Source organism: Caenorhabditis elegans, chromosome II, assembly GCF_000002985.6.
Source record: "Caenorhabditis elegans chromosome II".
NCBI classification, from domain to species: Eukaryota; Metazoa; Nematoda; class Chromadorea; order Rhabditida; family Rhabditidae; genus Caenorhabditis; species Caenorhabditis elegans.
The window spans coordinates 68,933-83,340 of NC_003280.10; the positions used below are offsets into that span (position 1 = coordinate 68,933).

General features: G+C 36.3%; 2 protein-coding genes and 2 non-coding genes across 10 annotated transcripts; 2 read left to right on the forward strand and 2 right to left on the reverse strand.

Moving 5' to 3' along the window:
* Positions 1-721: 721 nt before the first annotated feature.
* On the forward strand, positions 722-2,347 carry egl-26 (Egg-laying defective protein 26). Of its 2 annotated transcripts, none has more exons than NM_061251.6 (4): positions 722-943; positions 994-1,348; positions 1,574-1,740; positions 1,788-2,347. In NM_061251.6, exons 1-4 carry the CDS (start codon positions 749-751, stop codon positions 2,022-2,024), a joined length of 954 nt encoding a protein of 317 aa, NP_493652.1. In that variant the 5' UTR covers positions 722-748; the 3' UTR covers positions 2,025-2,347. The 2 variants fall into 2 exon arrangements, with proteins under 2 accessions (NP_493652.1, NP_001300512.1); NM_001313583.2 differs by having other exon boundaries at positions 1,577-1,740.
* A 392-nt stretch (positions 2,348-2,739) lies between these two features.
* C23H3.9 lies at positions 2,740-10,334 on the reverse strand (the record flags this gene model as incomplete). 6 transcript variants are annotated; one of them, NM_001392984.1, is made up of 9 exons in its annotated part: positions 2,740-3,067; positions 3,176-3,306; positions 3,361-3,680; positions 5,358-5,463; positions 5,508-5,950; positions 6,613-6,783; positions 8,005-8,105; positions 8,227-8,746; positions 9,497-10,334. In NM_001392984.1, the coding sequence occupies 8 exons, from the start codon at positions 8,361-8,363 to the stop codon at positions 3,007-3,009; spliced, it is 1,470 nt and encodes a 489-aa protein (NP_001379708.1). The 6 variants fall into 6 exon arrangements, 5 of the variants coding, with proteins under 5 accessions (NP_001379708.1, NP_001021980.1, NP_001343749.1 ...); NM_001026809.4 differs by lacking the exon at positions 6,613-6,783; NR_132569.1 differs by lacking the exon at positions 9,497-10,334 and having other exon boundaries at positions 3,007-3,067; positions 3,361-5,463; positions 8,227-8,363.
* Positions 10,335-13,981: 3,647 nt separating this feature from the next.
* Positions 13,982-14,087, forward strand: C23H3.11. The gene has a single exon (NR_050778.1). It is a non-coding gene; the product is annotated as an Unclassified non-coding RNA C23H3.11 (non-coding RNA).
* On the reverse strand, positions 13,982-14,087 carry C23H3.10. Its single transcript, NR_050779.1, has one exon. It is a non-coding gene; the product is annotated as an Unclassified non-coding RNA C23H3.10 (non-coding RNA).
* Positions 14,088-14,408: the final 321 nt, after the last annotated feature.

Genomic DNA, 14,408 nt, shown 5'->3' on the forward strand with positions numbered 1-14,408 from the left:
GGCTATTCCATTTAAAATCTAAAACATAAAACCTACACATGCATACACACCGATTGTTTCCATTTCCTATATATTCACCGTTTCCCCTTTCATGTTCTTTTCAACAACAAACAATACAAATGCCCTCATTTTCTATCTTTTTTGTACAGACCGTTTCTCCTCGTATTTTTTACTTCATAGTCATAAATTTGTGAGAATTTTGTCAAAATATTCTTAAAGGTGGTGTAGAAAATTTTTTTATTGCTTTATTAGACTCAAAACTGTTTGAAAAAATCGAAATTCATAATGAAACTTCTTGAAAACTTCTCAAAAAAAGTTATGACGGCTCAAAAAATGAACTGAAATTAGATTATAATTTTAAATTTAACAGCGACTGGAAACTAATTTTTTTTTAAATCAACGTCTAATGTTGGGTGTACAAATTAATTATTTTGCGTTTTCAACACGATTTTTTAAATGTTTTTAACCATTTTTTTTATCTATTCGTCCATCGACTTTAGAATACATAAATGTTGCAAACACAAGATAATTAAGTAGAATACACAAAATTAGAAGGTACTTGCAAAAAAAAAAATTAGTTTCCAGCCACTGCGAAATTGACAAGTTGGTCAAATTTCAAATTTTAACTAATTTTAGGTCATTTTTGAGCCGTATTCTGCATCCCTTTCTTCCTCGAAAAAAATTAAGTTATCATCTTTATATTCAATCCATTTGTTTTCAGCTTTAACTGCACTCTCTCTAATTGAGAATGCTTACGTGCATTCAACCATCATCATCATCAATAGGCGGATTTGGAAAAGCAGATGACAATGTTCGAATTCTTCTAATGGCGTCAGTTCGAAATGAGTTTGGTGACACATCAATATTCTCACGACTTGGTGTGACTGCTCTCGGACAACATTACGTTTTAGTCACAAAAAAGAAAATGTTCGGCGGATATACGGTAAGCTGGATTTTTGAAAAAGTGTTTGACTTTCAATGATAATTTTTCAGACTCACATGATAACTGCGAATATGAGAAACCGACCGTTCATCTCGATTCCGTTCAAAGTGTCGTCTGGAGCCCAATCCATCGAGGAGTCTCGTGACCTCATCAGCCGCCTTACTACAGTTCTTGGTCGCCCGGGCATGTTCAGTTTCGATGATCCACCAATTGGATCTCAGTTTCCTGTTGGAAAGGAGCTGATACAATTAGATGAAGTACCAGTTGGAGTACATGACAGACAAGACAAATATCTAGAAAAGGGAGATGAAGTGTTCTGCGAAGTGAATGTTTCTGGTGTAAAATTCTATCACAGTGGAATTTATGCTGGTGACGGAATGTGCTACCATTTTGTCTGCGATGCTCGTGAGTTATTATTTAATTAATGGGGCAACTAGTTTTCTATTAAAAATTGTTTTAAAATCAGCCTTTTTACAGTTGTTCTTGAGTTCATAGTTTTAAGAGTTGTTAAGAACGGCAAAGTTGCCGAAATTGCCGAGCTCGGCAAATTTTGAGATTTACCACACACCCTCGATTCAAATGTTTTTAAAAACGTTCCCACCTACTTCAGTCCTTAATTTGTGTTTCTAGAAGAATCCGAATCGTTTGCCGATGCCCTTGCCGTTTTCAGTGGTGCATCTGCCCATGTTGTCTATGATACATGGTTTGAGTTTGTCTACGCATTGGTCGAGGTGTCAGATGTGCCGCCCAAAATATTCAGAGCTTCTCATCCGTTGATTTGTAGGTCTGGAGAGCAGGTTGGTGTCCCTAGTTGTCGAGCTTTCCTATATATCAATGTCCTCAGGTTGTAAAATATGCTGAACATCTGCAACGTGAGCTTGAAAACTATGACATCCGTCGTTGCAACTGCCAACATTTCTCATCGGAGTGTTCAACTGGCGTCCCATTCTCTTATGACATGACTTCTAACTTCAAATATCTTGCTTGCACAGTACTGAAACCAACGTCTACTGTCGTCAACGCCATGACTAGGCCCAATCGGGATCGCTCAAGTTTTGCGAGCAGCAGTACTTCTTCGTAGAATTTCAATTTGTACTTTACCTTTCATTATATTCATCGGGTGTTGCTAGCCTTCTATAGTCATTCTGTTCTATCTCAGGATTTCATTTGTTATTCCTTTCTCATGATTCCAAAACACTTTAATTTATTTTTCCTCTAAGCATTCTGGGTTCACATTAATCTCTATTTGTAATTCGAAAAACCTCAAAACTTTACTTTCTCCTACTTTGCAAAATTACGTTTCTGTTCCATTTTCATGTGTACTTTTTCGCCGTTGATACCGGATTATGTAGGACAACTTTATTTGTTCAGTGGGTAAAAACTGCAATAAATGCATAATTGGTTTTTAATTGACCGAATTATCATAAGTGAAAAAAACATTCGTTTTTGAAAAAACCCTATGCCAAGAGACCAAGAGAAAAACTTTTTTACTGACAGCAGGTATCTTTCCTAGCTCGACGCCTTCCACCGCGTCAATTTCGCTCTACAAAGTATTTATATTAGGGGTGTGCGGCAAATTTGCCAAATTTGCAGCACACATCAAAAATTTAGCAAAACAGTTTTGAACAAAACTTGCCAAATTTGCCGAAATTGTGATGGTTGACAAATACTGGAAAAGGAGATTTACCAAATTTGCCGAGTTTGGCAAATTTTGAGATTTGCTGCACACCCCTGCTTCATATTATATTATAAATTTCCATTTTTGAGGAAACCAATTCAAAAAAAGCAAAAGTAGGTTGAAAATAACATAATATTTATTTTTCGCAAATACACATTTCAAAATAATACTTTTTGAATCGAGGCTTAGGAATTGAAGAGTTGTTTGAATCGTGAGCAATCGTACATAGTACATACTGTTTTTCGAAGAGGAAAGTTTTGAAGACAAAAATGAAAAGGGAGAGAAATGATGAAAGAGAGAACATCTCCATGGAGACGGAAGAAAGACAAAAACTGAAAGAATTGATTGGACGAATTGGCATTGAAACAATTTCCACAAAAAAGTATTAAACTGCTTGATTTAGAAGATGACGTTGAGCCAAAAGTCGTGTGCAACCGGCTTTTTGTCTGTAAAGATATCATATTAATAGTTTTGTTTTGTTGTTTTTTGAACTAAAAATTTTTGCGAACAAGTTGTTTATACTAGGTCTGAATCCCGGACGCTATAATTATTACCTATAGTTTGGAAGTACTCGGAATGGTTGTCCGTGTCCAGGAACTATCCAATCAGCCATGCAGACAATTAAATTGGCATTTTGTCTCTTGATAGCATTGTCCCAGACACCTTCTTCTATCATTACATCTCTCTGCAAAATTATCAAATTTAAACTTAATATTATAGTTTCGAAAACGGCACCTACCTTCTCACTGAGCAAGTGCTCACTCGGAATTAAATCTCCAACAATTGCCATGGTTCCGTATCCAGCAACGTTGTGCACCAAGACAGACAAGTCGTGTTGTGTGTGTCCGGGTGTCTTCCATACTTCAACATTTCCAGACAACTTTCGATATGGTCTTTCCTTCAATTCGGTTGGAGTGACGTGACGTCCAATGTATTCCATTGAATGGTAAAGAATTGGTTTTTGAGCGAAGAAGTTCATGTTTCCCATGTGACCCGGCGAGGCGTGAGTGATGACAACACTGTCAATTTGGTCAAGAGTCACCGACTCCTTTGCAAGGCCTGCAAATTTGAATATTAAGAACGGATCTTCACACGAAGATGTTTTGGACCCTTGTCCCTAGATTGGAGACATGAACTTAATTAATTTAGATGAAGTACCATTAGATAAAAGTAGTAAATGTGACTGAAGGATCCAGCGACTGTTCTCTTGTCTCTGGTGATAAAAAGCGTTGTCCATTATTATTATTCATAGAGGACTTGTGAGGAAGTCTATTTTTCTGTTCTTTTTTCTTTTTTTCTCGTTTGGAAAGCTTCTTTAATGCTTTTTCCAAAAGTCGCTCCAATTCGTCCTCTCGAACTTGTCGATAAATGTTAATAAGTAAGACCAGAAGCCATCCCTGTGCCATGGATAGCCCTGTTGAAATGCCAACTATAACCAGGCAAGCCATGTCAATAACAGCTCGATGATCATAATATTCCGCATTGAAACCATGTGCAATTGCATTGCCAATGATTGGTGAATTGGAAGAAACAAAGAATGCCAGAATCAGAGTAATAGCCACGCATATTAGTACAGTAGTTCCTTTCAAAACTATCTTTGGGACCAGCCATGAAGATCGCTGTCTCGCAAGTCCATACCAACAAGCAAGGATACAGAGAATATGAACAGCATATAAAACTCCAATAGAGGACACAGCCGCCGTAGCAAAGAAATTGAATCCATAGAGTTGCAAAAATTGGACAGATTTAAGAAAAGTGGCAGTGAGAAACAAAAAATCGAAAATGCCAATGAAGAGTCCAACTGTTCTGGTTTTAACCGGTGAGCACCACGGCGACATTGGCTCCATTTCAAGCTCACTTATTTCCAGTTTCATCTGAATTCGTCCTACTGCTTATTGGATAAGGAAACGTAGCATAGCGGAATAGGAGAGTTAGAGAACAAGAAATGATGAATAGAGATATATTCAGGAAGAGTGAATAAAGTTGCTAAAATCCAATTTGTCGGCTCGATTCCGGTCACATTCAATAGAAATAAGAGAAAAGAGAAAGAAGAAAAGATGGGCTCTCGTGAAAGAATGATGTAAAGATTTGGGGTTTTAAAAAGTAATAGGCTCTAGTTTTCAAAAATTATCATTAATAATGAAATTTCAAGTTCTACCAGTTTCTAATTTATGTTAAACAATTTTTATGTTAAACAATTTTTCATTTTCGTGTAAATTGTAGGCATTGTTTTTTAGCATTTAATTCAATTTAATTTCGAAATGTTTCAAATATTTTCTAGATAGATTATTTGCAAATTTGTAGGACCAACTGAGTACACATTCTAATGGACTTTGGAAGCCCATTAATATAAAGGGGATTAGCGATAAACAGAGAGGTTGTCACCACAAATTACAAATGAATGGAAAATAATTAAAGACCAAATTTCGCATTTAAAATAATATGGAGAAACAAAACACACTAACTTGAAGGAATATGGTGCTTAGAGTGAATCTCTACCAAATAAAAGAAAAAGAAGACCACATCGGAGAATTGAATTACTCAAAAAAGACGAAGCTGTTTGAAAGAATTCAGAAAAAATAGAAGAGTGCGGAATTGGTTTGTGCATCCCTAGTCCCTTTTCTCTTTACATAAATGCTTGGAAAATAAATGATTGCAAAGTATTTTTCACGCACGCAAAGGCCTTCACTAGAAATATATAAACTTTGGAGAGTTTTGAGATTTTTGAACACTTACTATGCAACAGTCTTTCAGTGTCACTGCTGGCTCCAGTGTCAATAAGCACAATATAACCATTATCGTTGACAAGTGTGATGGCCCCAACTGCTTCTACTTGTCCGTCCTAAAATACTTGTTGTAATTAACGTAACGAAAAGTATTTCATACCCTTAATGGTCTAACAGATCCTGCTTGGAGAACAGTCACATTTACATAGCTTTTTGGTTCAGCAGTAGAAGTCCACAGTTTCGCCCATGAGTTAACTTTTGGAGTAGTAGTCGTTGGTTCGGTAGTTGTTGTAGTCGTCGTGGGTTCAGTTGTTGTAGTTGTTGGCTGTGTTGTCGTTGTAGTTGGCAGCGGAGTTGTGGTAGTTGTGGTTGTTGCGGTCGTGGTTGTAGTTGGCTGAGCAGTGGTAGAAGTGGTTGTCTCCTGAGTTGTTGATGTTTTTTGGAGAGCCTTTTCAGCAGATATTCTGTTGTATGTTGGCCAAGCTGTACGATCCTTGATGTACCATGGCGCTTTTCTTGAAGTGGCTGTTGGAATCGGTTGCGATGGAGCTGCGGTAGGGGTTACAGTGCTCCACGTAAGTGGTAGACGTTGTGTTGGGCGAGCTGAAAACAGGGAATTTGCCAATTGAGTTAAATGAATTTATGGTATCGCGGCGGGGTTCGACTAACATAGTAGGGGTGCGCGGTAAATTTGCCGAATTTGCCGTATTCGCCAAGCACGAAAACTTTCAAAAAAATTAGAAATTTTCCGCACACATAAAAAAATTTACAATATAATTTTGACCAATACAATTGATTTTATCCCCAAAAATTTAGTAAAAAGACACAAAATTGAGTTATTGTGATGTTTAAGCAGACAAACCACACCGAACTTATTCAAAAACCAGGAATGTGTTAAAAATTCAGTAGTTTTGGCGCTCCAAAAAACATTTAAAAAAATCACAGTTTTCGCAGTTTGTTTAGTACGGCAAATTTACCGAAATTGCCGAGCTTGGCAAATTTTGAGATTTGCCGCACACCGCTGTATAGTATTCAACGCAAATGTATCTAATTGAAGAGAACTTTTTTGGTGATGTATCTAGTTTCCACATGCGAATGCCAAATTCAGGTATTCAACTCCCTGAGCTTATCAGATCTATGAACATTATTACACATATTCCACCATAAAAGTTTTAAATTAGATATAAACACAAAACTCAATCCGTGACACTCCGTTGTTAGAATCATAATGGAAACCGTTGCTTGAAAATAAAATAATAGTTAACCTGGTCTGCCATTGGGTACAATTCCGCGTCTAGTATCTTTGCAGCATATTGATCGTCCAAGTTTCACGGATTGATCACAAAGATATCCAACAGGACAGTCTCCGAGTGATGCAGGTCGACAGAAGGCAAAATCGTTGGCCAATATGAGAGGTTCGGCAAAGAATGGACAGACTGGAAAAGTGATAGAAGTTTTTGAAAGGTTGGTTTAAAAAATAATGCTTTGAAGTGAGATAGAACAAAAAATACTATTGTAAGTGATTAGAACAGAATAGTGCATTTAGGCAAAAAAATTGTTCCATTATTCTCCCACCAAGTAGAGAAGTTTTCTTTTGCGTGCAGTCACTTGAGAATTTGTAACTTGATAGCTCTCGTTTTCCTTTTCGGAATTTTGATTGTTTGTGGTCATTCATAACGCATAGCGCATCCCTCGATTGGGAGCTGTAGGCAAGAAATCTAATACATGTGATCACGATCGAAGTGTGCTCTATCTATATTGTAGGCCTTTCACAACGAGACTATGAAAGATGTTTTTTGATACTTCGATATGTGACATTAACAATTGTGCCTTATTTTCAAACAAAAAGGCAAATGTGGAATGAGCCAAATTTTTTTTAAATATGAGTTTTCAAGGAAATCTAGAGCAATGTCGCATGTTCCGACCCCTAGAAAAACAAATGATTAAATCAAAATTAAAGTATAAAAATCGTAGAAAACAATTTTTTAGTCGACTTCCGAGATTATGAGTGGCAAAAACTGAGTAATTGTCACTTTTTGACAGTAAATAAAAAAATTTCAAAAAATTTTTTTGAAGAGTTTTACTATGATATTCGGGTAATTTTGGAATCAGAGTTAAAAAAAACATCCCCACTGGCGCTACTCCAGTTAAGTTAAATTTCTAAAGAATTGCTCTTTCGAAAATGTTTTAATTCGCCAAAACTGAAAGTCAAAACCTTACGCTACTGGATCTGTTAAATTGTATACAAAATTTGTCGAATTTTAAAACTGATTTCAGCCTACGGATTTATTAATAGTTGTAACAAATTGTGATATATGAAGTAATTTTTTTTGTTTAATTTCGAAAATTTTTTTCTATTAGTAAACTAATAGTAAGAGTGAAAGATAAATTTCTCAGATTGTCCTAGATATCGTTCTGCTATTCATATGTATCCGTTGTTTTAGCCCAGCCATTTTTTTAAAGCGAACTTTACATTAGACTTTTTGGCCATTACGTAACCAGCGGTCACATCAAGAAAAAAGATGACAGTCCACGCACGATTCATCACACGGAAGATTTCTTATCACTAGTGCAAACAAAAGAGCATCACCCTCACAGAGAGACTGTTAACACCTAATCAAATGAAAACGGGGATGATTGACAGAAAAATCGCATACCGTCACGACTGTGAGATCTTGGTTCGGACGTCGTCGGCGCTTCCGGTGTGGTTTCGGTCGTTGTGGCTTCTGTCGTCTTGTCGGATCCCCATCCGAATAGTCTGGAAGCAGAGCTGAGAATTATTAGGGGTAGTTCCCCAGTCGTATGACAATTGGGGAATTATTTTTAGTTTAGAAACGAGCCGGTTTATCAGACACGTAAAACAGGGGAAAAAATGTTACCTCAGAATGCTTCCAGCCAAGTCATTTTGTCCATTGAGACTCTCTCGGTTGTTCAAAATCCATTGTCTCAATTGTTCAGTTGTAGCTCCATGCGTGCCGCTGATCAGTAACACAGTAGCAATAAAGAATAACTTCATATTTTGTTAGATTAAATGTGTGCACACAAATATTAAATAAGATTTTTGTGTGGGTGGTTGTGTGTAAATTATATGAGCAGAATATGTATATAGTTAACACGAGAGAGACTGTTGAAGAATGCACACTTCGTTTCGACGATTTTATGTGAGAGTTTTGGAGTTCTTGTGCTCAATAGGATGATGGGGTGGGGTCAAAAGCGAAATTGTGCGTCGAGCTCCTTACCGCGCGGAAAAAGAAGCGCCCTGTGCAAAAGGGGCGGAGATTACAGTGTATGTGTGTGTGTGTGTGTGTGTGCACAAGCTTGTCGCTCTTCCTTCTGATCCTATGGCGTTCGTTTCTCACACTTTTGTATTATTCTTTCTCGCAGATTGAAAGGAGGATCCTAAAAAAGAACACACGGATATGGTAGAAAATATCAAGAAAATTGTGTGTGTGTGTGTGTCAGTGTGCTCAGTGAAAAGGGAGAAACGATTTCATTCCGGCAATTCGACAAATTGCCGGAATTTAAAATTTCCGACAAAGCGGCAAATGGGCACATTGCTGGAATTGGAAACTTCCGGCAAATCAGCAATCTGGCAAATTGCCAAATCCGCCGGAAAAACGGCCATTGCCAAAAATTTTCGACAATTGTGGTTTTGAATTTTGCGCAACCTCTCACGCCACCAACAATACCGTATATTTCGTATTGTTCCACTTTAGCTTCTCCGTTGTTTTTAATGAAAAGTTCATAACATGAATAATGTTCTTTTTTCTATAAGTTTCAATCAATTTTATTGATATATTCAAAATGAACCTTGGTTTAACTTTTCAAAGTAGAACAGTGGAGTTTAGCAGAAATAAAAAATATACGGTAATTAACCGTTGTTGTTATCATGTTGTGCTACAGTTATTACAATTATTCTGTATTCTTTTGTGACCGAGTAAAATTTCAGTTTACCAGCCGCGCATATAAATAATTTTCAGTATGCCTATAGTAGTCCAAAAGTACCACGGTATTGTACTGATAATAATTAAAAATTGCATTACATACTAATTTAATTAAATTGCCTCTCATTTGAGGGAATAAATTCGGAACAAGTTCTAAAATCTGTCACGAAAATACTTGAAAGTTTTTTGCCTTCTTTGCACTAACCGGCTAGATGTACTCAGATCTATCGGACGGGTGAGAAGGGTCATCTCATTGCTTTTCTTCATTCCACCCGTTCTCTCTTCCTCTCATCATCACACGAGTGGCGGTGCAGCAGCAACAGGAGCAGTACCTATCTGTATTTATTTATTTACAAAACAACTTTCCCCTCGCGGCGGTTCTTTCTCTCGGCGAGAACCTCCCAATTTTCGTCGGGTATCCTTTTGTTACGTTCGTTCGTGAAGAGAACCTTCGCGCCGCCAACCGTTTTTTTATTACAGAAGTTGTTGGATCATCATTCAAGAGCCGTGGTGCACGATGCGGCGACGCCGTAGCTGAAAAAATGATGAAAAAGTGGATTGAGAGTTCAGTTTTTAGATTCTTTGTAGAAAAATGGTCACAAGCTACATTTTGATGATTTATTGCAATGTTACTTACGTCTACAGTGGAAGAATTATTGTTTATTATATTTTTACTTGAGAAGTTAGAGTTGAGGGCTTCATGAAAAAAAAGAAGCTTGAAAACTAAAATTTACATCTTAAAACTCAATGATCTAATCGTCAATTAGGTATTGCAAACCACACACACATAAAAATTTCTCAAGTTCGTGCGAACTGAAATTATTTTTCGAAATAATAGGCTCATTAGATGTTGTACAGTACTCATTCATCATACAAAGAAAAATATTCGACCTTTGCTCGAAGTGTGTTGCAATTCTACGCATATTCAACCCACGCAATGAATGGCGCCTCTTTTTCAAACAGATTCCATTCTTGTTTTCTTTTTTCTGTTTTGCAATCGTTCCTATTTGTACATCGCGTTTCTATTGGCGAGCGGGTATGTGCATCGGAATCGACGATGAAATCTGCAGTGGGAAGTATTTACACTTCATGCAAGAAGTACCAAAGTCGGAGCAAATACCAAACGGGTGTTCGTTGGAATATCGTTGAAACATTTTGAACTCGTGTTACTGGAAAAACATTAAAACACTGTTGGACCACTGCCAACATTAAAAATGGGCAAACTTCGTATTAATCAAACATCGAATAATCCACAAATTGCGGTGAATGGACCTAGATCTTTAATAGCTCTGTTTGATTAATAAAGAATACTTGATAAAGAACTATATGATGCAATTTTTCATGTTTGGTTATTATATCTAATGTTTGATTAAAACAGCCTAGGTAATATTTGTGAAAGTAAAGGACTTGTTCTTATTTGGAAGGTTCACATTTCCACAATGATTTGATTTGAAAATCATTATGTAGAAAATCGCATGGGAAACAAACATTCGTCATGTTTAAAATACCAACTAACATCTTTCACATTTTCATACATGTAAGCTAATGGAACAGCAGCAGCATTTGACAAAACGGAAGATTGCGCCATATTGCTTTAGTATTTAACCTTAACAAGTTAGCGCCAAAATGTAAAACATTTTTGTTGAAAGCTTTGAATATGTGCTCAAAAATTCTGTGAAAGTTAACCGTTGCCTAAAATTTTTTTCTCGATAATTGTTTTGAGAAAAATTCGCTTTGACAAAAATGTGATGCCTCCAAACGTATGGAAAACTGAAGCTTCAAACAATAACTTGGGAATCAATATAAAAATGGGGTGAGTGCAAATTGCACTTTCAACTAAAAAAATCGAATCAGGCGATTCGGTCCCATTTCAAAAACGACACCGAAGTTGTTTATTTAGTGTTATATAAATTAACATCATTCCCTCGGCGGCTTATCATCGGAAAGATTGCTCTGTTAATTATGATTTCTGATGATTGCGCATTTTTAAATATCTCTTTGTTCTTTTTCAATTCACGCTCTTTTTGCTTGCCCCTAGGTGTTGTTAACTGATTTTCCTTTTTAATCTGCACTGCTGATGTTTTGCAAACATCACATAGAGCACAAGACACGGTTTTCGCTAAATTCCTTTTGATAGTGAATGGGGTTATTCTATACTTTCGTGGGTAGATAAATTTAGTTCAGATCAGGGGTGTGCGAACATGCCGAGTTCGGCAAATTTTCCGAATTTGTCAAAACGGCAAATTTCAAAAAAAGTAGATTTGACAAATTTTCCGATCTATTGGGTTATTTTGATGTTTAAGCAGACACACTACACGGGACTTATTCAGAAAGCATATGTGTGTTAAGAATTCAGTAGTTTCAGTACTCCAAAAAAATGAAAAATTTCATATTTTTCGGAGTTTGTTAAGCTCGGCAAATTTTGAGAGTCAGTATTTTTGAGGAGTTTTTAATTTTTCATAACTCTGTAGTCTGGAACCGAGTAACACTATTTTTACGAAAATATACTTTTCGAAAGCTTTTGTTCACATAATGTTTTTGGAAACTTTCTGGAAAAACTGACACATTTTTTATCTTAAATGGAGGAATCATTGTATCATTAAACATTGACAAATTTTCAGAAAATTGTTGTAACAAGAGTTTTTGCCTTGAATTTTCAGATTAATTTCCAAAGTGCTCATCTGTCGCTCAAAACTTTGTAGGAGCACATTTAGAAGGTTTTCTTTTAATTGGCATTAATTTCTGATACTTCCCTTGCTATTGACTCATACTGTTTTGAGATTCATTTTTACCGTGAACGAATCAACCAGCAATATCTCTAAACTTCTGAAGGGTCAGATTTGATAGTCAGTTTTAGATAGACACCAAGAATTATATTGTTATATTCTAGTAAGAACGATGTTGTTTCACTCTGTGTATAGTATTATGTCAAGCTTTGGCTGGCACTTGTAGCTTTTCATGACAATTTTATAGGTGTAAGATAATAAGAAGTAACTCAAATATAAAGTACTAATCAAGAAGCAAACTTCAACACACTCCAATGTGTTCGGTTTCCGTTCGCCTCGTCCGCACCAACGGATTACCGGAGCATCGTTGTCGTGCGAATGCTCAGGGCTTAGAAGATGTGTGTCTAGGTAAACATGCGGTCATCTCATTGTGCCACTTTTGTGCGGGGGAATCCTACTGTGGTGTTGTTTTTGTGCATAGGAAGAGGGATAGATTTTCAATCAAATTCAAAACACAAAAATCGAAAATTGAATGTATTCTTTCATCGTTTTCTCTTCTTTGGTCTGCGGGCAATTCAAATTGGTCATGTATGTACTTGAATATTTTTTGTTTGTATGTGTATGTGTGTGTGTGTGTGGGATGTGTGCTCCCTATGAGCCACATTGAAAGTTATAACAGAAATAGAAACGGGTGTTTGGAATATGTGAACTTTTTGACTGTCTCATACTTGCCGGAAAACGGGTATTATGAAATTAAAGTTTGTTACTGAAACTTTTTTTTGAGAAAATTGACACATTCAATAGGCACATTCTTATGGAACGGTAGTTGCCGCCCACTCCTGGTTAAAATGCTGAAATTTTCATTTAAAGCGATGGAAACGATGTGACGCTTTAAGTCCCTCGATCGATACAAAAACGAAACATTTCTAGATAAACAAAAAAAATTACAGTCCACCTAAAAAGTTACTTCAAGAGTCAGAACTAGCGGTTGTTTTGTGGAGTCGTTTAACGCAGCTATAGCTATATCGAGATAATTTTGCCTAAATATAGTTTACATGGGCTAAAACTTGTTTTATAACACACAAAACTATACTCTGTTATGAATATCTTACTATGTCATTTAGTCGTTTCAAGACTACCTATATGGGTGATTATTTTCTTATTGACATCTACATCTGAAGCTCATCGACCTAGAAAATATACATGTGGTTTCATTATTTTGTGTCATTAAACATTTTTGAGGTTTCTTTAAAACTTCGAACATTTTTCAAAAAGAGTCTTCCAATTTACGTTTTGAAGTTTTTTTTTTGAATTTTTAAGAAACTCTAAATATAGTTCAATGAATTTATTTTACAAATGACTCGCTTTGTTTGAAACGCTTTCTTGTAGCAATTTTAATGTTGTAAGAGCTTTTCACTATATCCAGATAGACTAAAAGCCTGTCACCACTAATTAGCACCACCAAAAATTTCTAATTGGCAGGATTCTCTCTTCCAGAAGGTTGGTATGTCACACAACAATTTTTTTCTCCACAATGAACGATTCGGCCTTTATGAACGGCCTTTAATCACTTTCCAAAGTTTCAGAAAACGTTTCGATAAACAAATTTGGCTGAAAATTTTCGCATAAAAATTCAATTTTTTTAACGTCTCAAATTGTTTTTACAATCATGTACCATAATAAAAACAACAGTTGGCTAGGAAAATACACGCGAATTTTTAACCGCTTGTTTTAAATACCTTTTTCAAATTCTAGGTGTTTCTCTGCCGCTAAATTTTTATTAGGAGCCTATTCAAAAAATCTTCTTTCCAACGAGACAGGTGTCATTTGGAAGTCTTCTCAAATAATTTCCTCGGTAATCTTTGCCTATTCTTTTAAATACCTTTTCCATTTGCTTTCTTCTTTTTTTCTAAGCCAACAAAAAAGACTCCGTCCTACTTCTTCGTTTTCTGAAGAAGAGGCCCCGTATGCTCCGAATATTATATCAAGTGGCTTCGAGCCTGCACAACACATTGCTCCCTTCCCGAAAAAGCTCATAACTATCTTGCCACGCCCATTTTCTTGGGGTCCGTGTCCTTGGCCGTCGCCCGGAGCCCACTTCTCGTCCCTCCATTTCCATTCAATTGCTCTTTTCCCCAGGCGACATCAAAAACCCGTATTTTAGGGGTCACCATTTTTCTGTTTTATTGTCTTGTTTTTGGGTGTTCCGTTGTTGAAAAAAATGACCATTCATTTTAGGTGAAGCAGCGAGGCTCCTCTGAGACTTGTCTACTAGATTTTGAAAACCTAGAACTTTTCCTTTTTTGAATAAATAAGTTAATACAATTAAATAAAACGAGCTCAAATAGATTCCTTGTGAGGTATGTAGTCATTTCAACACGATATGAGTAT